We start from the raw sequence: 27,972 nt of genomic DNA on the forward strand, positions 1-27,972 counted from the left end.
GGCCATGTCTGAACTGGGGTGGTGTTGAGTGCAAAAAAACGATGGATTTAGGCCCAGATCTATGTACTGGGGTGAATGTATGACATTGTTCTGCATTCTGTCCATCAACTGTGGTTAATGCATTTGTCACCCCGAGTGGAATGGGTATGCTCAGACGTGAGTCCCATGCTCTCCACACCACTGGATTCAAGCAAGCTGGGTTGAAGACGGCTGAAATGCCAGAAACCGGTCCTCGGAAGCTTGTTTCCGGTCCAGGGAAGGCATGGCTTGGCAATTCGGACTGGACTGTTCCCATGGGGCACAGGGTCAGACTGATTTGCCTATGGCCATGTCTGAACTGGGGTGGTGTGGAGTGCAAAAAAACGATGGCTTTAGGCCCAGATCTCTGTACTGGGGTGAATGTATGACATTGTTCTGCTTTCTGTCCATCAACTGTGGTTTTTGCATTTGTCACCCTGAGTGGGATCGGTATGCTCAGACGTGAGTCCCATGCTCTCCACACCACTGGATTCAAACAAGCCGGGCTAAAGACAGCTGAAATGCCAGAAACCGGTCCTCAGAAGCTTGTTTCCGGTCCAGGAAAGGCATGGCTTGACAGTTCGGGCTGGACTGTTTCCATGAGGCACAAGGTCAGACTGATTTGCATATGGCCATGTCTGAACTGGGGTGGTGTGGAGTGCAAAAAAACGATGGATTTAGGCCCAGATCTCTGTACTGGGGTGAATGTATGACATTGTTCTGCATTCTGTCCATCAACTGTGGTTTTTGCATTTGTCACCCCGAGTGAAATGGGTATGCTCAGACGTGAGTCCCATGCTCTCCACACCACTGGATTGAAATGCCAGAAACCGGTCCTCTGAAGCTTTTTTCCGGTCCAGGGAAGGCATGGCTTGCCAGTTCGGGCTGGACTGTTCCCATGAGGCACAGGGTCAGACTGATTTGCATATGGCCATGTCTGAACTGGGGTGGTGTGGAGTGCAAAAAAACGATGGCTTTAGGCCCAGATCTCTGTACTGGGGTGAATGTATGACATTGTTCTGCATTCTGTCCATCAACTGTGTTTTTTTGCATTTGTCACCCCGAGTGGGATGGGTATGCTCAGACGTGAGTCCCATGCTTTCCACACCACTGGATTTAAGCAAGCTGGGCTGAAGACGGCTGAAATGTCAGAAACCGGTCGTCGGAAGCTTGTTTCCGGTCCAGTGAAGGCATGGCTTGGCAGTTCTGGCTGGATTGTTCCCATGAGGCACAGTGTCAGACTGATTTGCATATGGCCATGTCTGAACTGGGGTGGTGTGGAGTGAGTGCAAAAAAGCGATGGATTTAGGCCCAGATCTCTGTACTGGGGTGAATGTATGACATTGTTCTGCATTCTGTCCATCAACTGTGGTTTTTGCATTTGTCACCCCGAGTGGGATGGGTATGCTCAGACGTGAGTCCCATGCTCTCTACACCACTGGATTCAAGCAAGCTGGGCTGAAGACGGCTGAAATACCAGAAACTGGTCCTCAGAAGCTTGTTTCAGGTCCAGGAAAGGCATGGCTTGACAGTTCGGTCTGGACTGTTTCCATGAGGCACAAGGTCAGACTGATTTGCATATGGCCATGTCTGAACTGGGGTGGTGTGGAGTGCAAAACAACGATGGATTTATGCCCAGATCTCTGTACTGGGGTAAATGTATGACATTGTTCTGCATTCTGTCCATCAACTGTGGTTTTTGCATTTGTCACCCCGAGTGGAATGGGTATGCTCAGAGGTGAGTCCCATGCTCTCCACACCACTGGATTCAAGCAAGCCGGGCTGAAGACGGCTGAAATGCCAGAAACCGGTCCTCGAAAGTTTGTTTCCGGTCCAGGGAAGGCATGGCTTGCCAGTTCGGGCTGGACTGTTCCCATGATGCACAGGGTCAGACTGATTTGCATATGGCCATGTCTGAACTGGGGTGGTGTGGAGTGGAAAAAAACGATGGCTTTAGGCCCAGATCTCTGTACTGGGGTGAATGTATGACATTGTTCTGCATTCTGTCCATCAACTGTGGTTTTTGCATTTGTCACCCCGAGTGGGATGGGTATGCTCAGACGTGAGTCCCATGCTTTCCACACCCCTGGATTTAAGCAAGCAGGGCTGAAGACAGCTGAAATGCCAGAACTCGGTCATCGGAAGCTTGTTTCCGGTCCAGGGAAGGCATGTCTTGGCAGTTCAGGCTGGACTGTTCCCATGAGGCACAGTGTCAGACTGATTTGCATATGGCCATGTCTGAACTGGGGTGGTGTGGAGTGCAAAAAAACGATGGATTTAGGCCCAGATCTCTGTACTGGGGTGAATGTATGACATCGTTCTGCATTCTGTCCATCAACTGTGGTTTTTGCATTTGTCACCCTGAGTGGGATGGGTATGCTCAGACGTGTGTCCCATGCTCTCCACACCACTGGATTCAAGCAAGCTGGGCTGAAGATGCCTGAAATGCCAGAAACCAGTCCTCGGAAGCTTGTTTTCGGTCCAGGGAAGGCATGGTTTGGCAGTTCGGGCTGGACTGTTCCCATGAGGCACAGGGTCAGACAAATTTGCATATGGCCATGTCTGAACTGGGGTGGTGTTGAGTGCAAAAAAACGATGGATTTAGGCCCAGATCTATGTACTGGGGTGAATGTATGACATTGTTCTGCATTCTGTCCATCAACTGTGGTTTTTGCATTTGTCACCCCGAGTGGAATGGGTATGCTCAGACGTGAGTCCCATGCTCTCCACACCACTGGATTCAAGCAAGCCGGGTTGAAGACGGCTGAAATGCCAGAAACCGGTCCTCGGAAGCTTTTTTCCGGTCCAGGGAAGGCATGGCTTGGCAGTTCGGACTGGACTGTTCCCATGGGGCACAGGGTCAGACTGATTTGCCTATGGCCATGTCTGAACCGGGGTGGTGTGGAGTGCAAAAAAACGATGGCTTTAGGCCCAGATCTCTGTACTGGGGTGAATGTATGACATTGTTCTGCTTTCTGTCCATCAACTGTGGTTTTTGCATGTGTCACCCCGAGTGGAATGGGTATGCTCAGACGTGAGTCCCATGCTCTCCACACCACTGGATTTAAGCAAGCAGGGCTGAAGACGGCTGAAATGCCAGAAACCGGTCGTCGGAAGCTTGTTTCCGGTCCAGGGAAGGCATGGCTTGGCAGTTCAGGCTGGACTGTTCCCATGAGGCACAGTGCCAGACTGATTTGCATATAGCCATGTCTGACCTGGGGTGGTGTGGAGTGCACAAAAACGATGGATTTAGGCCCAGATCTATGTACTGGGGTGAATGTATGACATTGTTCTGCATTCTGTCCATCAACTGTGGTTTTTGCATTTGTCACCCCGAGTGGGATGGGTATGCTCAGACGTGAGTCTCATGCTCTCCACACCACGGGATTCAAGCAAGGCGGGCTGAAGACGTCTGAAATGCCAGAAACCGGTCCTCGAAAGCTTGTTTCCGGTCTAGGGAAGGCATGGCTTGACAGTTCGGGTTGGACTGTTCCCATGAGGCACAGGGTCAGACTGATTTGCATATGGCCATGTCTGAACTGGGGTGGTGTGGAGTGCAAAAAAACGATGGATTTAGGCCCAGACCTCTGTACTGGGGTGAATGTATGACTTTGTTCTGCATTCTGTCCATCAACTGTGTTTTTTGCATTTGTCACCCCGAATGGGATGGGTATGCTCGGACATGAGTCCCATGCTCTCCACACCACTGGATTCAAGCAAGCCTGGCTGAAGACGGCTGAAATGCCAGAAACTGGTCCTCGGAAGCTTGTTTCCGGTCCAGGGAAGGCATGGCTTGGCAGTTCGGGCTGGACTGTTCCCATGAGGCACAGGGTCAGACTGATTTGCATATGGCCATGTCTGAACTGGGGTGGTGTGGAGTGCAAAAAAACGATGGATTTAGGCCCAGATCTCTGTACTGGGGTGAATGTATGACATTGTTCTGCATTCTGTCCATCAACTGTGGTTTTTGACTTAATATTCACTGACTGCCTTTTATCAAAAATAAACCCATTTAGAAAAACAGCAAAGGAGGATTATAGTTCTTTCCTCACCTTTGTCCCTACATTGAGAGCCATACTTTAGGGGTTGCAAATTGCAACCTGCCTAATTAATATTAATTAGGAAGGTCTTTTTGCGGCTCCCCTGCAAATGCAAAATTTGTGATGCAACTTAGTAGTGCATAGGTCGCAACGCAAATTTAATTCCCATTCATAAACCAGTCAGCATGAGAATTGCATATGCTTGGTTTGCGATTGGGAATAATAATCTCTTCCCTCCTTTATCCTTTCTTTATCCTATTCATCCAACTAACAGGCACACATGTCCACTACTCACAATAACAGTTTTGTATTTTCCGTCTACTTTACAACTCTCCTTAAACTACGCCTCTTTGACTCATCCTAAATGTCTTCCAAACTATCCCTCTACCTCCACTCTCAGATTCACCCCAAACCTCTCACACTTCCCAGACTCCCAAATAACCCTGGTCAAACTCTTCCCTCCTGTATCCCTCCTCTTTCTCATTCCTCCCACTAACAGGCGCACATGTCCACCACTCCCAATTACAGTTTGTTTTTTCCCTCTACCAATCCGCCACTAATCCACATAAGGTTCCGGAGTGGTGTGCTAATTGCCGAAAAGCGCTTCAACACCACGTCAAGGGTAGTGAGCACTATATAAATACAATTCACCATCTGGTCCTGTATTCTTGGCCTACTTACAATGATGGCCTCAGTGCCCTTTTCCAAAATGTTCATCCTCTTTAAATGTAGCCCAGGCAAGTATTTATGGGTTCCAAATGTGCTACATTTACTCGGCTTATTGGCTGCTAGTCAGGTGCTTCTGTGGACCACCGTAATGTGATATTATGCTGACTGCTTAACAAAAGGCTAGCAAATAAAGAAAACGAGAAAGAGTCGTTATAAAAATTTGAATTTACCACATCATTTCATTTTTTAGAACATACTGGAATCAACTGTATGTGCCTCCTGTACAATATGTTTTTTAACACCCCTTTAACCGAAGTACATCCTGTACACATTTCACTTGTGTTTTGTTAGAATAGGTTTGTTTGTTATGTTCATAGCATGCGTGTAGTCTATTGCAATAAAGTAACAAAACATTTAAAGAAGAGTAGCACAAAGAAAAAAAGTATGGGTTCAAAATTAGCAAAAATATACCTTAAATACATTTAAGTGCGAACCTGCATGTGAAATCTAATAATAGAACACCCACAATGAAAAAGCCAATAAATAAAGTTATATGTAGTTTTTTAGCATTCGAATATATAGTATACTCTTAAATGGTACTTTCTCACTGTGCTTTGTTTGATGTTGTTCTTCCAGGAACCAAAATTTTGGGTGTGACGTTTCAACCGAAAAATCACCTTCCTTCTCTTTCCTTCTGACCCCAACGCCCAAAACATCTCGGTTTAATTTGTTTGAGTCTTCATTGTTTGGAACACCAAATTCACCAGACCAGGTACAATTTTTAATGCCGCTCTAACAGCATGTCAGTTTATTGATTAGAATGTTATTCAAATCGGTCTCTAACGAGATCCAATACACCCGAGTTCTTCAATTTCTCTGGATTTTAGGTAAAAATATTCTGAGACATCATTCAATTGCATTAAAACTTTTTTGTTCACTCCGAACTCCGCTTTTTTTCGAACCTATGTAGTATAGGAGTGTGCACATTTATGATTTTTTGTACCTAGTTTTGCGAACTTGACAAGTATTGCACTTTATGGAGTTTTTAGAGTCCGTAAACTTCCAAAAACATTACCTGCGTGCCAAAAGCCCCACAAAAAAGATTTTTGGTGAATTATGTAGCCCCTAAAACTTTTTTTGCAAAGGAATCGACCTAACATAAGTAGATTTATGCAGAAGTTGTTTCCTGAAGACACATTGGAGGTACTTCTCCATCATATTTAAAACATCTTTGCGACACTCACCGACGTCATGAATCGTGCTGTTTTGAAAAACTGTTATTTGTATACTGGAAGGGTTTGTTCTATTTTACACTATCTCAGTAGGTGCCTAAAAAGACAGAATGGACAAGATGGAAATGTTACACCTAAAAAAGTCAACCAGACTGAAGTGGGGGTCAGAACGGGAGGAGAGCCAATCGGTGGTGCAGAAGTCACGGCGCCACATGGTCAGCAGAGCATGACATCAAACATTGAAGCTGATATCAGCAAATCCAGTGCTGATATCTTTGGAAAACATACGTGTAAAGGTTGAAAGTAAACTACATAAACTGCATGGTGTGTTAGCACGAAATACCCAGGTTGAATCCTCCATCTAGGATTTTGAGTCTGCAAAGGATGGATCAGAATGGTTTCATGAATCGCACAGTTATTGCAATAATGCACGCCGTTGGAATGCCTTGAGGACAAGAGGTACAATTCACAAAGGTAAACTGAGACGAAAGTCTTAACTTTACGATTTTTGAAATTCTTAAAGGGCATTTACGAATAGTAAAGTTAGACCTTTGTCTCAGTTTAACTTAAGATATGATCTCAGTTAAACTTAAGGCCAAAACTAGTTAAACTGAGACAAAATTCTAACTTAACTACTAGTAAATGCCCTTTATGAATACCAAAAGTTGTAAAGTGAGACTTTCTTCTCAGTTTGCCTTGTGAATCGGTCCCTGTATGAGGGCTGAAAATACCAGGCTACAAAGTGCTCCTGACTCAATGATACTTGAGACGATTCAGGAATTTCTCAACAAAAATTCTACAGAGTCAGACCCCATCCGGAATGACTGACTTTAAAGCTTGCGGGCTTCCAGGCTCAAAAATTCACTAATGTTTATAGGGACAGTGATTGTAGAGTTAAACAGCCTGGTGGAACGAGAGTTAATACTGTGAGAGGCCATATAGGAGAGCAAAGCAGATCACTCCAGGGGCAGAATCCTGATTTACCTTGATGATATTCTGGGCAAACAGAGACAATAGAGTTATCCACAACAGGCCAAGGAAGAATTGAACCAGATGCAAATAGGAGTATCCTTGTGGCATCTGGCAAAACTCAAAGTCTGTCACAAACTATTTTGCCATGTTACGACTGTAACCACATAAGCCTTCCTTGAAACAAGATATAATGAGCAAGCCGGCTTCATTGGGACTTGCGTTGGACACGCTACGGTGTTGAAGTTCAGAGTTTCATCGCTCTTCCGCAGGTCAGGAATGATGCAGTATTTTCCTCCATGTTTTTGGCCAACTAGGCGTTTTGCTACTCTTGTTCCGACTCTTATGAGAAATTTGCTTTATAATGTATGTATTTCTAGAGCATACTGAATGTTGTTGCCTTTCCTGTTGTCCTCCCACTTATTCAGAATTGGAGCCACTCAATAGAGGAATTGGTTCCCCCTGCTTTCGGCCTGTTTATCCTCGGTTAAGCAGTAGCATTTTATCTATTTACCACAATTGTCTTCCTGGTTTATAAATCTGTAGCTTGTGTTTTTTTTAGATAATCTGTTGCAGAAGGGGGTTTGAACTGAATTCTTACAGTTACTAAAGAGACCTCGTTGCCTGGGTCACACACTACTGAGCTGGAATGTCTTTTAGACATGTTATGGCTCCAACATACAGAGTCTTTCAGTAGTTTATCTTGGATCCCAGAACACACTTTTAATTATGGCTTGGTAGACCTCTTTAGGAAGGGTTTAACATCGTCTGAGGAATTGGAGGTTTCAACTGGAAGATTAAATTACTGCATGCGCCAGATTATCAAAAGATAATTTGTTGTCAAGTATTACTCCTAAAGATTTAGGGCCTTATTCAGAGTTTGGTGGTCCTCCTGTCGGGCCGCAACCGCTGCACCAACAGAAGGACCGCCAAGCCTGTTGTGCGCCCGCTCGCCAGATTATGAGGATAATCCAGGGCGGTTTGGTGGTACTGCGCTGGTCTCATTGGAGAGCCTTAACAGCAGACTGCCGCCATGACAGTGCCTAATAAGCAGAGACAATGTTCATGAGGAACTCATTTTTTTTATAAAAATTAAATAGTTATTGCAGCAATTAATTTATCCAGCTTGACTTAAACAGAGCAGAAAGATATAAAATTAAGCCTTAGCTCAATAAGGCATACCAATATTTTAACAGGATTAAGCGTTACAGCTCACAGGACAAAATGCTTTTGTCCACACTTCAGCGGAAGTGAGTGTTAGTTATTTTGCATAACAGTTTTTTTACATACAAAAAGGTATAACAAGATTTTCTACTGTCTGTATTTTTACATTATATACATTTTCACATTTGAAAGCAATTTGTGAATTATCATGACCAAACCAGTGGAGTATAAAATGTGCAATTGAAAAACTTATGGGGGTGGTTATTGATAGATAAAAGAGGAGCCAATTGGAAATATAATACAGTTTATTCAAAGACAATTATATGATTTGTTGAGGACTCTCCCTTTTCATTAGCCGATGACGTTCCGACCCTCTCGCGGTACAGGGTCTCTTCAGGACAGAGATTCTGGGGACAAGTAACAAATCAGGGTGCCTGAGTAGTAGTATCCTTCTTGATGTATTCCTGGGTACTTTTCAAGGTAAGGATACTTAGTTCCCTTAATAGGAAAGCCACACCTTGGCTTCAGATGAAGTTCACCGTTACAGAAATTACTGTGGGTCTAAAACTTAATTGTGAGTAATAACCTAGATGAGGGCAGAACTTCATAACCACTGGAAGTCCGCTATCAATAATACACCGGGGCCGTTAGGATGGTGAAAGTAGCAGTGGAAGTCAATTGTATTGGAAATAGAGCCTTACTAGCTAAGTAGTGGTCTAAGTGGCTGAAGTTCATGCTTCAATACCATAAGGCCAGAAGCGTGGAATCGAATGAGACACTGACCACCAGGGAACTAATCCGCTCGGCGGCGGGGCGCTGATACCGGCAGCGTTTACAGCAAGACGCGATGGGACAGCTTGCCTGCAGCACGTTCCTGCACAGTGTGGCATGCACCATGTCGTGCATGCCACATGCCACACCATGCAGGAATGGGGCTGCAATTCCTGGGGGCACAACATGTGCTCAGGGCACTGCCACCATATTAGGGCCCCTGCCCCTGCTCCGCCCGGCAGGCAATGGTAACAATTGACTGCCAGCGGAAAAGTGGTGGACGGACTTTCTGTCCGCCGTGATACCCACTGTGGGTATTTCACGTTACGATGGCGTAAAGGTCGCCACCACCAGCTCGGCTGTGGCGATCATTACGCCATCGTAATGAGCCCCTTAGTCTCTTGTTTCGAAATAAAAGAAACTCCAGCGGGGCAAAGGTAGATTCTGCAGCCGATGAGAGATCAACAAGGCTGTATACCCCTTTGGCAAAGGACCATTGAACAGGATTTGCTGCTGCAGAGAAGAACTTAGCGGTAGCTGCGGTGGAGTCAGGCCAACTGGCGATAACCTTAGGTGGATAAACTAGCAGGTTGGTCCTGGTCTCCTCTCGTGTCTCAGAGCAGTTTATAGCCAAATATTTTCTAAATCCCATGTTTTGGATTTTGGCTATCTGGGCACCTTTACCACCACTAAGGATTTAGGGCTTGAAGGGCACCACTTGTCGAGTTAGGACACACTCAAGCTGGTTCCAAGAGCCAGTTCAAGATGGTTGGAGCATTTTCTGTGCCTGACTCCACCGCAGCTACTGCTAAGTCCAGCCAGCTAGCCCTTGTTGTCACTTTGGTAGTCCTGGGTTCATGAAGTGGAACAGAGCTCAAGAAGCATGACAGGCTGCTGAGGGTTCAAGGCAGGCTTCCAGCGGGTAAGCAGTCCTTTCAGGTACAGCAAAGCAGTCTTTTGAATTACTCCGCAGGCCACAGCAGCAGGCAATACTCTGAGAGTCTTTCCACATGTCCTTAAAGTGAACTGACAAATGAGTTCTGACGGTCCTATTTTTATACTTGATGCCGTCTTTGAGTTAGGAGATGTTTCTAGAGAATTCCCTTTGAAGTGTTTAAGTTTCCTGCATACCCCGTTTTGGCTCCTGGCTGTTCGCATGAACAATGCAGTGGTGAAAAGTCTTTTGTGTGAAAGCAAGGCACATCCTATTCACTTGACAGTGGATTTGTGCCCAGTCCCCCCCTGCCAGTGATGGCCCATCCAGGCACACTTAATCCCTCTATTGTGTAGCTGTCTGGGAGGAATAAACAAAGTCCAACCGCCACTGCACCCAGTCATGTGGCACAGGAACATTCTGTAGACACCAAATACTTAGCGTAGGAAAATGCCATCTTGCTAAAAGTGACATTTTAAAAACTTGTAACTTGAAATTTGTCTTTCCCATTAAAGAGGGGTTTAAATTACAATTTCTCAGACACCAACCATAAAATTTTCATCTGTTACCAATCAAAAGTTAGCACTCATTAAATGTGATAAATCAACTCATTGTTATCCTATGGGAGAGGTAGATCTCACAGTAGTGAAAAATAAATTTAGAAATTAGTCGCTACCAGGACTTGTAAAACTTAACAGTACATGTCTACCTTTTAATTAGAATGCACCTGACTCTATGGGCTACCTTATGGGTGACATATGTAATAAAAGGGGAATTTAAGGCATTTGCCAACTCAAATTGGAAGTTTAAAACTGCATTTAGGTTGCAATGGCAGACCTGGGGCATGTTTCAAGAGTCTACTTAAGTGGGAGGCACAATAGGTGCTGCGGGCCCACTGGTGGTACAAAAGGGGGTGGTGATGGATGGAGCATCTGAATCAATCAAACACTCACACCCAGTCAAAAGATCTGGGTTTAATCCATCACTATTCTGTAGCCCACTCTGCCACCCCTGTTCAGACATGGCTATATGCAAATCAATATATATACAACAAGGGGTGGTGAGGGACAGAGTCTCTGAATTAAGCAGAAAGCTCTCACCCAGTCAAGAGATCAGGGCTAGATCCAACACGGTTTTTTAGCTCACTGCACCATCCCAGTTTCAGAACCTGGCTGTATGCAAATTAGTCTGTTCCTGTCCCAGTGCATGATGGGAACAGGGCAAACCAAACTACAAAAGCCAATTCTTACACTGGGAAGGAAACAAGCTCCCGGGTTTACCGGTTTCTGGCATTACGGCCGTCTTCGGCCCGGTTTGCTTGAATCCTGATGGTGCAATGAGCAAGGGTCTCACATCTGAGAATACCCTTCCACGCTTAGGGTGGACAAAAATATTTACAACAAGGGGTGGTGAGGGACAGAGTCTCTGAATTAAGCAGAAAGCTCTCACCTAGTCAAGAGATCAGGGCTAGATCCAACACCGTTTTTTAGCTCACTGCACCATCCCAGTTTCAGAACCTGGCTGTATGCAAATTAGTCTGTTCCTGTCCCAGTGCATGATGGGAACAGGGCAAACCAAACTACAAAAGCCAATTCTTACACTGGGAAGGAAACAAGCTCCCGTTCATCACCACCCCCTTTTTGTAAATATATGCAAATCAGCCTGACCCTGCGCCTCATGGGAACAGTCCAGCCCGAACTGCAAAGTCATGTCTTCCCTGGACCGGAAACAAGCTTCCGAGAACCGGTTTCTGGCATTCCAGCCGTCTTCAGCCCGGCTTGCTTGAATCCAGTGGCAAAGTGAGCAAGGGACTCACGTCTGAGCATACCCTGCCAAACTTATGGTGGCCAAAAGCGGTACAAAAGGGGGTGGTGATGGACGGAGCATCTAAATCAATCAAACACTCACACCCAGTCAAAAGATCTGGGTTTAAGCCAGCACCATTCTGTAGTCCACTCTGCCACCCCAGTTCAGACATGGCTATATGCAAATCAGTCTGACCCTGTGCCTCATGTGAACAGTCCGGCCCGAACTGCCAAGCCATGTCTTCCCTGGACCGGAAACAAGATTCCGAGGACCGGTTTCTGGCATTCCAGCCGTCTTCAGCCCGGCTTGCTTGAATCCAGTGGCAAAGTGAGCAAGGGACTCATGTCTGAGCATACCCTGCCACACTTATGGCGGCCAAAAGCAGTACAAAAGGGGGTGGTGATGGACGGAGAATCTGAATCAATCAAACACTCACACCCAGGCAAAAGATCTGGGTTTAATCCATCAACGTCCTTTAGCCCACTCTGCCACCCCAGTTCAGACATGGCTATATGCAAATCAGTCTGACCCTGTGCCTCCTGGGAACAGTCCAGCCCGAACTGCCAAGCCATGTCTTCCCTGGACCAGAAACAAGCTTCCAAGGACCGGTTTCTGGCATTCCAGCCGTCTTCAGCCCGGTTTGCTTGAATCCAGTGGCAAAGTGAGCAGGGGACTCACGTCTGAGCATACCCTGTCACACTTATGGCGGCCAAAAGAGGTACAAAAGGGGGTGGTGATGGACGAAGCATCTGATTCAATCAAACACTCACACCCAGTCAAAAGATCTGGGTTTAATCCATCACCGTTTCACTCGGCCACCCCAGTTCAGACGTGGCTATATGCAAATCAGTCTGACCCTGTGCCTCATGGGAAAAGTCCAGCCCGACCTGCCAAGCCATGTCTTCCCTGGACCGGAAACAAGCTTCCGAGGACCGGTTTCTGGCATTCCAGCCATCTTCAGCCCGGCTTGCTTGAATCCAGTGGCAAAGTGAGCAAGGGACTCACGTCTGAGCAAACCCTGCCACACTTATGGCGGCCAAAAGCGGTACAAAAGGGGGTGGTGATGGACGGAGCAACTGAATCAATCAAACACTCACACCCAGTCAAAAGATCTGGGTTTAATCCATCACCATTCTTTAGCCCACTCTGCCACCCCAGTTCAGACATGGCTGTATGCAAATCAGTCTGACCCGGGAACAGTCCAGCCCGACCTGCCAAGCCATGTCTTCCCTGGACCGGAAACAAGCTTCCGAGGCCCGGTTTCTGGCATTCCAGCCTTCTTCAGCCCGGCTTGCTTGAATCCAGTGGAAAAGTGAGCAAGGGACTCACGTCTGAGCATACCCTGCCACACTTATGGCGGCCAAAAGTGGTACAAAAGGGGGTGGTGATGGACGGAGCATCTAAATCAAGGAAACACTCACACCCATTCAAAATATCTGGGTTTAATCCATCACCATTCTTTAGCACACTCTGCCACCCCAGTTCAGACATGGCTATATGCAAATCAGTCTGACCCTGTGCCTCATGGGACAGTCCAGCCCGACCTGCCAAGCCATGTCTTCCCTGGACCGGAAACAAGCTTCCGAGGACCGGTTTCTGGCATTCCAGCCGTCATCAGCCCTGCTTGCTTGAATCCAGTGGCAAAGTGAGCAAGGGACTCACGTCTGAGCATACCCTGCCACACTTACGGCGGCCAAAAGCGGTACAAAAGGGGGTGGTGATGGACAGAGCATCAGAATCAATCAAACACTGACACCCAGTCAAAAGATCTGGGTTTAATCCATCACCATTCTTTAGCTCAAGCTGCCACCCCAGTTCAGACATGGCTGTATGCAAATCAGTCTGACCCTGTGCCTCATGGGAACAGTCCAGCCCGAACTGCCAAGCCATGTCTTCCCTGGACCGGAAACAAGATTCAGAGGACCGAATTCTGGCATTCCAGCCGTCTTCAGCCCGGCTTGCTTGAATCCAGTGTCAAAGTGAGCAAGAGACTCACGTCTGAGCATACCCTGCCACACTTATGGCGGCCAAAAGAGGTACAAAAGGGGGTGGTGATGGACGAAGCATCTGAATCAATGAAACACTCACACCCAGTCAAAAGATCTGGGTTTAATCCATCACCATTCTTTAGCCCACTCTGCCACCCCAGTTCAGACATGGCTGTATGCAAATCAGTCTGACCCTGTGCCTCATGGGAACAGTCCAGCCCGACCTGCCAAGCCATGTCTTCCCTGGACCGGAAACAAGCTTCTGAGGACTGGTTTCTGGCATTCCAGCCTTCTTCAGCCCGGCTTGCTTGTATCCAGTGGAAAAGTGGGCAAGGGACTCACGTCTGAGCATACCCTGCCACACTTATGGCGGCCAAAAGCGGTACAAAAGGGGGTGGTGATGGACGGAGCATCTAAATCAATCAAACACTCACACCCAGTTGAAAGATCTGGGTTTAATCCATCACCGTTCTTAAGCACACTCTGCCACCCCAGTTCAGACATGGCTATATGCAAATCAGTCTGACCCTGTGCCTCATGGGAACAGTCCAGCCCGAACTGCCAAGCCATGTCTTCCCTGGACCGGAAACAAGATTCAGAGGACCGGTTTCTGGCATTCCAGCCGTCTTCAGCCCGGCCTGCTTGAATCCAGTGGCAAAGTGAGCAAGGGACTCACGTCTGAGCATACCCTGCCACACTTATGGCGGCCAAAAGCGGTACAAAAGGGGGTGGTGATGGACGGAGCATCTGAATCAATCAAACACTCACACCCAGTCAAAAGATCTGGGTTTAATCCATCACCGTTCTTTAGCCCACTCTGCCACCCCAGTTCAAACATGGCTGTATGCAAATCAGTCTGACCCTATGCCTCATGGGAACAATCCAGCCCGATCTGCCAAGCCATGTCTTCCCTGGACCGGAAACAAGCTTCCGAGGACCGGTTTCTGGCATTCCAGCCGTCTTCAGCCCGGCTTGCTTGAATCCAGTGGAAAAGTGAGCAAGGGACTCACATCTGAGCATACCCTGCCACACTTATGGCGGCCAAAAGCGGTACAAAAGGGGGTGGTGATGGACGGAGCATCTGAATCAATCAAACACTCACACCCAGTCAAAAGATCTGGGTTTAATCCATCACCATTCTTTAGCCCACTCTGCCACCCCAGTTCAGACATGGCTGTATGCAAATCAGTCTAACCCTGTGCCTCATGGGAACAGTCCAGCCCGAACTGCCAAGCCATGTCTTCCCTGGACCGGAAACAAGCTTCCGAGGATCGGTTTCTGGCATTCCAGCCTTCTTCAGCCCGGCTTGCTTGAATCCAGTGGAAAAGTGAGCAAGGGACTCACGTCTGAGCATACACTGCCACACTTTTGGTGGCCAAAAGCGGTACAAAAGGGGGTGGTGATGGACGGAGCATCTGAATCAATCAAACACTCACACCCAGTCAAAATATCTGGGTTTAATCCATCACCGTTCTTCAGCACACTCTGCCACCCCAGTTCAGAAATGGCTATATGCAAATCAGTCTGACCCTGTGCCTCATGGGAACAGTCCAGCCTGAACTGCCAAGCCATGTCTTCCCTGGACCGGAAACAAGCTTCCGAGGACCGGTTTCAGGCATTCCTGCCGTCTTCAGCCCGGCTTGCTTGAATCCAGTGGCAAAGTTAGCAAGGGACTCACGTCTGAGCATACCCTGCCACACTTATGGCGGCCAAAAGCAGTACAAAAGGGGATGGTGATGGACGGAGCATATGAATCAATCAAACACTCACACCCAGTCAAAAGATGTGGGTTTAATCCATCACCGTTCTTTAGCCCACTCTGCCACCCCAGTTCAGACATGGCTATATGCAAATCAGTCTGACCCTGTGCCTCATGGGAACAGTCCAGCCCGAACTGCCAAGCCATGTCTTCCCTGGACCAGAAACAAGCTTCTGAGGACCGGTTTCTGGCATTCCAGCCGTCTTCAGCCCGGCTTGCTTGAATCCAGTGGCAAAGTGAGCAAGGGACTCACATCTGAGCATACCCTGCCACACTTATGGCAGCCAAAAGCGGTACAAAAGGGGGTGGTGATGGACGGAGCATCAAACACTCACACTCAGTCAAAAGATCTGGGTTTAATCCATCACCGTTCTTTAGCCCACTCTGCCACCCCAGTTCAGACATGGCTGTATGCAAATCAGTCTGACCCTGTGCTTCATGGGAACAGTCCAGCCCGAACTGCCAAACCATGTCTTCCCTGGACCAGAAACAAGCTTCTGAGGACCAGTTTCTGGCATTCCAGCCATCTTCAGCCCGGCTTGTTTGAATCCCGTGGCAAAGTGAGCAAGGGACTCACGTCTGAGCATACCCTGCCCCACTTATGGTGGCCAAAAGCGGTACAAAAGGGGGTGGTGATGGACAGAGCACCTGAATCAATCAAACACTCACACCCAGTCAAAAGATCTGGGTTTAATCCATCACTGTTCTTTAGCCCACTCTGCCACCCCAGTTCAGACATGGATATATGCAAATCAGTCTGACCCCCTGCCTCATGGGAACAGTCCAGGCTGAACTGCCAAGCCATGTCTTCCCTGGACCGGAAACAAGCTTCAGAGGGCCGGTTTCTGGCATTCCAGCCGTCTTTAGCCCGGCTTGCTTGAAACCAGTGACAAAGTGAGCAAGGAACTCACGTCTGAGCATACCCTGCCATACTTATGGCGGCCAAAAGCGGTACAAAAGGGGGTGATGATGGACGGAGCATCTGAATCAATCAAACACTCACACCTAGTCAAAAGATCTGGGTTTAATCCATCACCGTTCTTTAGCCCACTCTGCCACCCCAGTTCAGACATGGCTACATGGAGTGAGTACAAGCACTTTACCTCTGGTTAGCAGCGGTAAAGTGCACAGAGTACTAAGGCCACAAAAATTAATTCAGCAAAAACAAGAGAGGTGAAAGCAAACATTTTTAGTGTGACCCTGCAGAGAGGACGAGGTCCAACACCAGACCTGCCTAGTTTCAAGGTGCACGAACAGGAGGAAATAGAATGGTTAGAGAGAAAGAAATCAAAGTAACAAAGCAGAGAATATTGGGCAAACATATCTTCTAATGCACTGAATGGGCGAACTGGCAATTGCTGAGAGAACCTAAAATCTATATAGTGGAGTAATCAAATATAGTCCTGTGTGAAGTTATTAATTAGGTGGGACTTCAATTTGGCTTTGGAAATTCTGATGCTTCTTTGCAACAGGAAGGGTAAGGAAGAACGGAGAGGATTTCCTGGTGATATCTTGTGCATGAGCGGAGAAAAAGACGTCTGATTCAAATGTAATCCCCTGGTTTTAGCTGAATTGACCTGAGTTCATTTGGCTAATTGAATAGAAGCACAGCAGGACTTTCGGTCTTTTCCTTATTTATTCAGAGGACTTTTTTGTTCTTCCACTTTTTAGTGACAACTAAGCAATTACTATTCACTCGCTGAGTAATCAGAGCTTTCTTGGTGAACGTCGGCTAGGAATTACATGTCATTTGAATAAATCAGGCAGCTCAGACCAAAAGTTGAGATCCCATGTGCAGGAGGATGTAGGTACATAATGAAATTAACGGTGAAAGAAGGGATCCTTGAGGGACTGCATGAATGAATTTGGCGTTTTTAGAAATATATTGATCTAATTTCACACATTGTTTTCTGTTTGTTAAGAAGGATTTTTTACAAGCGAATGTTTTTCACCAAGTAATTATGGAAAACAACACATACACGCCCTTTCCCCCCTAATGTGTCCACCACTTAATTTTACTAGGTAATGGAGAGTGGGGCAAGGAGATGATGTGCTCTACTGACACAATTGCATTCTTTAGTATCCTGAGACTTGCATTTGAATCCTGAATTTCCCACAGTACCAAATGGTGTGGTCCTGGGCAATAAACTTGGTTTGTTTTAATGTGGAAACTTCCTGTGCTTGATAGGTCTCTACAATCTAGTACATCCAGGAAACTTGGGCGGACAGTGGTAATCAAATATTGAGAACCCAACTCCCCCCAGTCTGGGATCATCGATCTGAAAGAGACACAGACATACAGGGCAAGCCTGTCGCATACCAAATTCTTCATCACATATATATATTTGAAGAGGACCTGTTCACAATTGGCATACATAATGCCCCCAGCAATCGGAGGAAGGATATCAAAAGAAGTAATATCACACCCTTTTTGTCAAGCTGGTGTCAATTTTCCCTTTTTTCCAGTTTATTACACTCTAATGTTCCGTGATTTTACCCAAGGAGCATTCTGTTTAGTGCCCTAGATAGAAACGTTAATACATCTAATTTATAGTTTGTTCTTATATCTCTCATTGGTTAGATCATAGCTTTTTTTTTTAAATATCTTTATTAAGTTTTAGTGTCACGATAAACATATACCATTCAAGTGCATGAGTACTTCCACAATGACAGAGCAGTTTGATTATTTGTAATCATCATTGCACATTTTGCCGACAGTTTACAATTTGAAACGTGGTCCGTGACACTTATAACATAACTACTTAAGCTAACCCCCCCTCCCACCAATGGAACCCACATGAAATTATAAGTAGGAATTATAAAAATACAACACACTCCAGCAAAGTTCGGCCTAACAACCACTCTCCTACATATAAAGCATTACTCACATGATCTTTTAACACGTCTTGGACACCTCTTAACAACTTCACATATATAACTTCCGGACCCTGTAACCTCTAGATCCCTGCTATATCTCTTCTCAATTCTTTTGCCTTAAAGTCTTGTGTTCCACTCCAGGGATATAGGCTTTTTGCGCAGACCTCTGTCATCCTCCCTCTTAAGCACAGCGCTCTCTGCTTTGCCCCATCTCACCACCTCGCTATACCACTCCGTCACCAACGGGCCCTTGTGGCCTTCCAGCGTTTAGTGATTTCATGCCTACCCAGGATTAGCGGTAAGTTAACAAATCTGGTCATGGGGTTGCCACTTTTGGATTTCATAACCACCCCAGCAAGGAATGTTCTGCTAATACACCTCTCCTCCCCGGGGCCACTTCCCCTAGGACCTCGTGCACTTCCCCCCAATTAGGCCACAAGTGCAGACACGTCCATAGCATGTGCAACAGACCAGCACTAGGCCTCCTGCACCGTGGCAAGCATCCGACGTGTTCGGGTACATAGCGTGCAGGGGGTCAAGTACACCCTATGCACTATCATAAGTTGAATACATTTAAACTTTGAATTGCCTGACACCTTTCTTGGATATTCCAACACAGCATCCCATTCCTTATCCGTGAATACCCTATTCTGGTCTGCTGACCACCTGTTCCGGAGTGCCCCCAGTGATATTCCTGCAGGTGACCGAATACCCTGGTAGAACCATCTAGACTTGATGGCGGCCAGTCCCCATCAAGTATTGTAAATGTACTAGTGAGTGTGTCGGGGGTTCTCCACCTGTCGGGGCCCAAGTGGTTCTAATGTATCGCATTATGGTCACGTGTAGTAAGAACAGAGTATTCGGTACCTCCCTCACCTCCACAAAGGTGCCATGAGTCATCAGTGTGTTGTCTGCGAACAACATCCTAACCGTATCTACACCTGCCTCTACCCACGGAGCAATTTGTCTTTGTGAAACTGTTTCCAGGGGTGTAATTATACCGAGTAGGGGTATATTAGGTGCATATGAGTACGTGTCTTCGTATAAGCTAGTACCATTTTCCAGTATAGTATTGCCACCTTCAATAACGGGGAAGCAGATGGCGCCAACACTCCACCGGGCAACTGCAGCGCATGTAAGGTGCCTCTGTCCCATTCTCCCTGTGTCATTTCTATTTCCAGAAGGTTGCACCTTGCAATCCAAAATGCCAACCACTGTAGTTGTCCTGTGTAGCAATATGCCCTGAAATCAGGTACGACCATACCTCCACCTTTATTCGACAGTTACAAGTTGGCTAGTCCTATTCTGCGCCGACCCGTATCCCAGATCAGCTCCACCAACAGCGTGTCCAGCAACTTGAACACACTCACTGGGAGCACAACCAGTAGGTTAATGAAATAATAGAGTAACCGTGGAAGCATCATCATTTTGGCAATAGCCACCCTACCGGCCTCCGAAAGGGGGAGGGACGCCCATGAACTTTATTTGACCTCTCAATGAAGTTATTGTGCTGGTCACATTGCCATCTATCACATCTACTGGTTCCCTATACACGTTGATACCCAGATACTTGATCGTAGTCGGTGCTTTCCCAAATTGTATGGTGTCCGGACCCAACCCTTCTGTAAACGCGAAGGTATATGACTTAGTCTTAATAATAGCTAGCTCTGACAACAAGCAAAATGTTTGGAATAGCTCAGGGAGGGGCGAGGGGTCACCACCGAGGTTCGCAAGATATAGGATAATATCGTCTGCATAAGCTGAGACGACATGTGTATCACGGCTAGTTGTAATACCCTTATGGAGCGCCAGGTTACAAATATTTTCCAATAATGGTTCCAGAGCGAGCACAAATGTTAAGGGGGAGAGCGGACAACCTTGCCTTGTGCCCCTCGCCACTGCATATTGCCTCAACATATATTGTCCCATGCGAGCTCTTGCAGTAGGGTTAGTGTATAAAAGGGAGACCCATTTTACAAATGCCTCCGGTATACCGAATTTCGGTAGAGTTCGGAACAAGTAGTACCACCGGAGAGAGCCAAAGGCATGACGCATGTCCAACGAGATACACCCCTGGTGTTGAGGGAGTAGCCTGGACTGGAACATAAGGTGATGCAGCTGTCAGATGTTATGGGCCATGCTGTGGCCTGGTACAAACCCACATTGATCTGTGTGTATCAGACGGGGAATGTGACACTGGAGCCTATTAGCCAATAATTTACTTAACATTTTATAATCGGTATTTAGTAATGAAAGGGGTCGATAACACGCATCATCTCTACTGTCCCTGCCCGGCTTGGGTAAAGAGACCACATGCGCCTTAAGGGTGGTGATGGGCAGAGAGCCAAGCTCCAGAGATTCCTGATACATTTGCCTTAGGTGTGGGACTAGCAAGGACATATACGTCACATAAAACTCCGCCAGTTGACCATCCTGCCCCGGGATCTTTTTTCTGGGAAGGGCCCTAATGGCAGTTCTGATTTCTGCCTCCGTCACTGGACTCTCAAGCTCCTTACTAATCTCATCCGAGATCTGTGTGAGGGGGAGTCCCTCAAAGAAGGAGTAAAACTCGTCTTGATCGTGCTCTGCCAGACCGGCATATAACGTCTCATAATATGAGTGAAAGACTTAATTTATTTCTAGCTGTGTAGTGGCGAGTACTCCCTCCTGTTTATTAATTTCAAGTATCGGGCCGACTGTGGGTCATTACGTATTATCCTGGCCAACAACGGTCCTGCCTTATCAGCCTCTGCATGCTGCTTTTGGGTATATAAGGTGTTATCTAGCACTCGCAAGTCTTCCAACAGTTCTGCATACTGAATATTTGCTTCCTGTAGTTCCTCCTTCCCATAGGCATTCCGTATAGCCACCCATTCTAACTCACTGAGTTTACTCTCAACAGTTTCGATTAAGTATAGCAATACAGACCCCACCTGTGTACTAATTGCAACTCCCCGCAGCACTGTCTTGAATCTGTCCCACTCAAGCTGACGCGTACTGGCTGTATGTGCATTCACAATAATATGTTTGTTATCGCTGTGTAGAGCGCATCACTGAACACCGAATCCTCCTGCAGCATGGGCTGCAGTTTCCATGTCGGAACGGGTGTAGGCACCCTACCCCATCTCACAACTACCTCCAGTGGATTATGATCGGAGAGAGTTTTACCTAAGTATGTAGTGTTTAACATGTTAGCTACTAAAGGCATCGAGCAAAAAATCCTGAAGGCCGTGAGGCGGAGAGTAGAAGGAGTACTCTTTAGCTGCCGGGTGTTTCATGCGCCATACGTCACTGACTCCCCATCCATCTGCCCACCTATGCAGAGCTTCCGCTTGTTTCTTGCTTCCTGTATTTTGCAATGGTGGGTGGGACCTGTCTATCTCTACATCAAGGACTGCATTGTAATCGCCACCTATCATCCAAGGGTAGGAGTCCCACCCCGCCAACGCTGTGGATAACAGGTCCAGGAATTTATCCTGTTCGAGTTTGGGGCATATGTACTTCCCAATACCACACTACACCCATCCAGAGTACCCCCCAAAATCATATCTGTGCCGTTCACATCAACTCGCTGTTCTACCAGCGCAAAGGGGGTGCCATTCCATATCCAAATTGCGGCACCCCTAGAAAATGCCAAGTATGCTGCATGGAACAACTACCCCTTCCATTTATTTAGCATTTTAAGGGCTTCAGCCTTTGTGAGATGAGACTCTTGCAGGAAAGCGATATGCACCTTCCGGCAGTTAAGCTGCGTGAGGATTCTATGTCTTTGTGTACGGAACCTAGCCCTCATACATTCCAAGACGTAAGTGTGTATGTGTTAGAGTGCACCATCTATGTCGATGTTGCGGTCAGGAACCTGTCTCATTTTTCCTGCCCCCGGTGGAGTGTGTTGCAAACCTATAGTATGGTTCATGTCAAAACTACCCAATACAACTCCCAATACTAGGTTCCCCCAGAGAACATTAGAGGACCAAACTAATAACCAAAAACAATACCAAAGTGCAGTCGCCGTAGGGGGAGCGGCAACCACCATGTTGTTGCATACAGTAGCCCGCATGCAGTTACGTAATTTTTGCCATTGCTCCAACTCCAGCCCCTTCAACGTAATGTTATCTTTAAGAACTGGACCTATAAGCGACAGTATATACATTGGGACACAGTAACCAGCTCTGTATACAATACCATCTCGCGGAGGGACCCACACACACCACATCAACAGTCGTTCATAGTCTGTGGAGTTACCTATGGAAACAACGTCAAACTATTCTCAGAGCCCAATTGGATTGTATTGTACTCCGATGAGTGAACAGTCGTGTCTCTAGACTGGGCGTCGCGGTCCGCCAGAGCAGCAGCCGCCAGGAGAGCGACCCTTTGACTGCCTGATATCTGCTCCTGCGACGGGCTCACACAGGTTCCTCCTCCCCGTCCTCTGTTCCCCTCCAATGTTGTTGTCCCCGTATTGCGCCTCAGGGACCTTGCAGAACGACTCAGTGACATCCCAGTCTGTGACGCAGCCGGTGTAAACGTAATCTCCAGCCAGTCTTCCACTTCCTCAGGATTATCAAAAAATAGGGTTTTCTAGCCACAGATGACCTTTAGGCGGGCTGGTAAAAGCAGGGCGTATTTCAGGTTGCGTTGTTGCAGTTTCTTTTTGGCATTTTGGAAAGTAGCCCTCGCTTTCTGAACTGCGATTGTAAAATCCGGGTATAGAGAAATCTTAACCGATGGGGGTGTTCTCCTGTGCGGCCTGCAGGATCGTGTCTCGGTACTTATAATTCAGAATTCTGGATATCAATGTTCTAGGTGTGGCCCCACTGGGGGAGGCTTGGACGGCACCCTATGCACCCTTTCAACTCTATAAAGTTCCGATAGGCCCTCTTTCGCCACATGTTCCTGAAGCCATGTTTCCACGATTTGGGTAGGGTTGCATCCTTCACTCCGCTCCTGTATACCCAGCAAGAGAACATTGTTGCGAGGGGAGCATTCTTCTACCTCGTCCACCTTTTCCTGCAGTCCCCGCAACTGGTGTTGGAATTATTCCATTTGGGAGGTATGTATAGTTTGTTGAGGTATCAGATCATCCAGCACAATTTTATTTGATTTCACCTTTTCAGCTAAGTTCTTGTGGGCCGCCTGTAGTAGATTCAAGCTTGTGGTGAATGTCCCAATTTGTGATTTAATCATCCTAGGTGAGTCTCTTATCTCTTTGAGGATGAGGTCCAGTTTATCGTGGTGTTGGTCAGCCCCAGTGGGTGGCACCACATCAATGTCCGAACCCTGCGTCCCATCATCGCGTATAACAGTGTTCGGGTCACCAGACACAGGAGGATCAGGTTGTTTTGCCTTGGGGCAGCTATTGGAGTAATTAACAATACTTTCACTCCACAGGATTCGTGCCAGCAGTGCTCATGGAAGCTTCCCCCTTTTGGTCCTCACCATGTTCACTGCTCGCAGACTGCACCTCCAGTCAGACTGGTCATCCTCCCTTCGAATATGCGCAGATAGGCATGGGGTCCCTGCTCCTACCAGTACACCACTGGCCTCTGAGGGAAGACAAGTATCGCAGTACAGTGCATATGTGGGACTCCTGAGCAATCCACCAACACGCCACAACAGCGGGGATATGGTCACCACCCAGGTGGCACGCTGCAGTGTTACTCCACAGTGCGGGACAGAGCGTAGGACAGCTACGCAGCGCCGGTTATAGTCTGGACCCCACCAGCTGGGCCCCTCTATCAGGCCCCGTCTGCCCTCCTCAGCCAAGCGTCTCGTGGTTGCAGCAATAGCGCCCGTCCAGTACTGCCAATGACCACACAGGCAGTACAGTAGTGCAGCAGTCCCACATGCCCCAACCTCCTCTCAGTAGTCTATAGCAGCTGGGCAGAAGTATATCACCAGCGGAGCCTTCCTTCCGCATCAAGCGCCTAGGGCCGTGATGCAGTAGCGGGCAGGCAGAATCCACCCTCCCCGAGCACACCGACAGGGAGATCCTGCAGCGCGGCACACCAAGGGTGTTCCTGTAGTCCAGACTGTCCATGTGGGGGCCTCACAACTCACCCGGGGCCTCACAGGGTTCAGCAGCCAGTCGTCACCACACACAGTCTACAGCCGCCATCTTGTCACGTCCCAGCCATCACAGCACGCACCAGTCCTCGCCACCACTAACCGTGTGTGTATTCACTGCGCCGTCAGTCACTACCTTTCCAGTGGTGCACTCCAGTCTCCAGCAGCCCGGATCACTCCTATCACCTCCTGCTGCCTCGCTACACCGGAGCGCAGCTCCGGACAAATCCGCACAAACCTTCCAGCTGTCCCTCCACCATCGAGCTGTTGGTACAACAAGCGGTCGGCTGTGCCCAGGAGCAATTTGGTTAGATTATGGCCCCCGTTCTAACCGGATACTGGGCAAAGGGTCGGGGCTCGGTACGGAGCTCAGTCAAGCAGCGTCTGCCATACTCGGCAGTTGGCCACGCCCACGAACATAGCTTTAAAACAGTATTTACTCACATATTTTATTGAAGATCATTGTTTTTGAGTATCACTGGTGAAAACTTTGTGCGGCCTGCTTGTCACAGGTTCATATCCAGGTATAACTTTCAAACCTTTTTATTCTTCTAAGGCTAATGACGTTAATATCATGTTAAATTATGCAATACAAATGCATTCAAAACGGTTCTGTGCAAAGCACTATGGATAGGAGCTTTATAAGATAAACACATTTTTGCTATTTAAAAAAAAAAAAAGTGATGCTTTTGTTTTCTACTCGAGTCAGTGGAAAAAAATCTTGCTGTCAGGCAGCTTGAGCAATCATTAAGTGGTGTTAACCAAGACCTTTTGATTTTATTAAACTTATATTTACATACTTATAAGGCTTTCCGCCAGCCCTCTTCATCTATTGGTCTGTTATTGTGTCATTCACATTGTTTTGTGGTTTCTATGAATTTAGTAGGACTGTGTTTCTGATAGAGGCATCTAGCCACAGATTCCTTACCTTTGAATTTCCCAAGGGGTCAGTCTGGGTCCGAAAGATTTTACTTGGAGTAATACCCGTTCGCGCTGTAGGTGGTGTTGGTTGGCTCTGTGTGATGTCGGTGCCACCTCGGTGCGCTGACGTCAGTTCTTTTCTTTCCGCACCAGTCAATTTCTAATCTGTGATGAGAGCTACCCTCTGTCACTTTTTGACAGGATATTTAGACAATTTGTGGACCCCGGTTTTTGGTGTGAAGGTTACCATGTCAAGGAAGACTTCAGGGTTAAAGCCATGCAGCGCCTGTCACTGTGCCATGTCGGTGATTGACCCACATTTGGATTGCAGCTGGTGTCTGGATTGTGACCACAACTCAAAGTTATGCTCCAACTACCGGGCCATGGCTCTTAAGGCTTTGAGGGAGCGGTTCCTAAAGTTGCTTGCGGTCCGGCAGGCTACACCACGTCACTCAACTCCTCGGAGGTCACCGTCTCGATCAAGAGGAAGGTTGGGACACCGCTCCAGGAGTCCCAAGTCCTCTTCATCCCATTCAAAATCTTTGGGACATTCAGATAAGGGGCATAAGAAGCACAAGAAATCAAAGTGTGCTTTGACTTCTCTCCGTCCGTCGACCAATGTTCCGGGAGGTGGGGCAACCCCCAACCCAACACAGAATTTTATGAGTCCATGCGCCTCATTTTTGGGTGGCCTGACCCCTCCAGCACACCTTCAGGCCCTGTGAGGTCAGAGGGGGCTCCAAGGGGTTCCGCGCTGGCAGTTACGGTCACGGCTCCAATCCCCCCACGAATCCAGACTTGGATCCGAACCAGCATTGATTGTGCCACTGCAACCTTCCCCAATGCTGGTGCTCCCAACACCCCCATCTAATCCCCGATGACCCGGAGTAGTACGGTGTCACTTGAGGTCAATTCCAGCACCAGCAGGACCTGTAGGTCCTAGGTCATTTCTTGAGCCTCATTTTGAAGGGCTAGGAGTGGGAGAAGATTGGAAGGGGTCGCTGGACCCTTTAGAATACCAGCCTGATGAGGAAGTGGAAAGGTATGAGGAATTGAGTGAGGCTAGTGGACTGGATACTTCTCAAGAAACTGGCATGCTTTCTACCACTACCATGGCTTTGGAGTAGAGAGCATCTAATGCTACGGTGGTGCGAAGGGCGGATGACCACCTTGACTTTCAGCTTCCTTCAGTGGTTGTCAAGCCTAACATCTTGACAGAGGAACCAAAGCAGGGAGTTTCCTCCTTGGTACCCTTATGCCCATTTAATGAAGCCCTCACAGACATCCTACTGGGAACGTGGTCCAAGCCCAGCAAAGCAACTCCTGAGAATAGGCCAATTGCCCTTCGCCACCGCCCTGATCCGGGTGATCCAAATTTCCTCACTACTCACCCTACCCCAGACAGCTTGGTAGTCCAGGCATCTACATCCAAAGGAGCGTTCCCTTCTGCTCCTAAAGATAGGGAATCCAAGAGACTGGATAGTTAGGGCAAGGACATTTTTACTTCTGCCAGCCATGCATTGCGGTCGGTATACACTGCATCCTTATTGGGCCATTTTTCCCAGACTCTGTGGGAAATGGTTGCACAAGTGCTGCCACAGGTCCCGGAGATGTCCCGGCTGACCTTTCCCAAGCAGTATCAGGTCAGAGAGAAGCAGCAAAGTTTGTCATCAGATCTGGCCACAACACAACCAAATCGCTGGGCAGAGCATTGTCATCGATGTTGCTGTCAGACACCACGTCTGGCTGAGACTTCTGGCTTTTCGGGGATGTCCAGTCCTCTCTCATTGACATACCCTTTGATGGCAACCGTCTCTTCAGGGACAAGGCAGACACGGTGCTAGAGCGCTTTAAGGACTCACGGGCTACGGACAAGTCCTTGGACCTCTCAGTGGAAGTACGCCCCCAGTTTCCCTTTTGCACCTTTCATGGCTATGGGAGAGGATTTCAGCCGCGCCAGCCATCTAGCCGCTTAAGTTCAGCATTCCCTGTGTGGCCGAGGTTGCGGTTCATTCCGACCACATGGGTCGGGCTGCCAGAGGTCGGGTCAGTCCACAACCACTCCCCGGCAGCTTGAACCTTCAAACCCTCTTAGTCTCACCCTTTGAGACCATGGGTGTCCAGTTTGTGTCAGGATCAGCATTCACCTCCATGTTCACTGACACAACATTGAAGTAATAAATATCAATGTAAAAAATATTGAGTAAAAAATATAGACAACAAAAATATTGTCTCCTATACAGGTAAGTACAAAAATATTGATGTAAAAAATATAGTTCTATAAAATATCGGCTTTTATATAAATATAAAGTAAAACAATAAATATTAAATATATTCACTATTCATACATTTGATATACATTTTAATAAAATATAACAAATCATTTTTTTTTCTTTTTCCTTTTTTGTTTTATTGATTTCATTTGGCAGTGGACTGTTGCAAAGTACATAGACACAATAATACCACATAAGCGAGAAAAAAAAAGATAAAGAAGGAAAAGACAGTAGAAGAACATTTCAGGTACATATTGGGATTAAAACTGTGTTTGCAAAAAAAGAAAATGCAATATTACATCCATTTATTAATAGGCGACCATAATTTTTGACTAAACATCTTCTTCCTTCATCCTTTGAATCTATACACCGCATTTTCAAGCTGATATACACTTAATAGTTTAGATTGCCAGTGATGGAAAGAGGGGGGATTCGGATCTAACCAGCGTGAGGTAATACAATACCTATAAACATGAAGCCTTCCT

General features: G+C 47.2%; 1 protein-coding gene across 1 annotated transcript in view; it reads left to right on the top strand.

Moving 5' to 3' along the window:
• C9H14orf39 (chromosome 9 C14orf39 homolog) overlaps positions 1-27,972 on the top strand; it is a 1,344,786-nt gene that overhangs the window by 1,238,989 nt on the left and 77,825 nt on the right. Inside the window, exon 15 of the mRNA XM_086939475.1 lies at positions 5,364-5,499. Within this exon, the coding sequence (XP_086795601.1) occupies positions 5,364-5,499 (136 nt within the window). The remainder of the gene's footprint in view (positions 1-5,363; positions 5,500-27,972) is intronic.

Source organism: Lissotriton vulgaris, chromosome 9 (assembly GCF_964263255.1).
Source record: "Lissotriton vulgaris chromosome 9, aLisVul1.2, whole genome shotgun sequence".
Classification (NCBI taxonomy): domain Eukaryota; kingdom Metazoa; phylum Chordata; class Amphibia; order Caudata; family Salamandridae; genus Lissotriton; species Lissotriton vulgaris.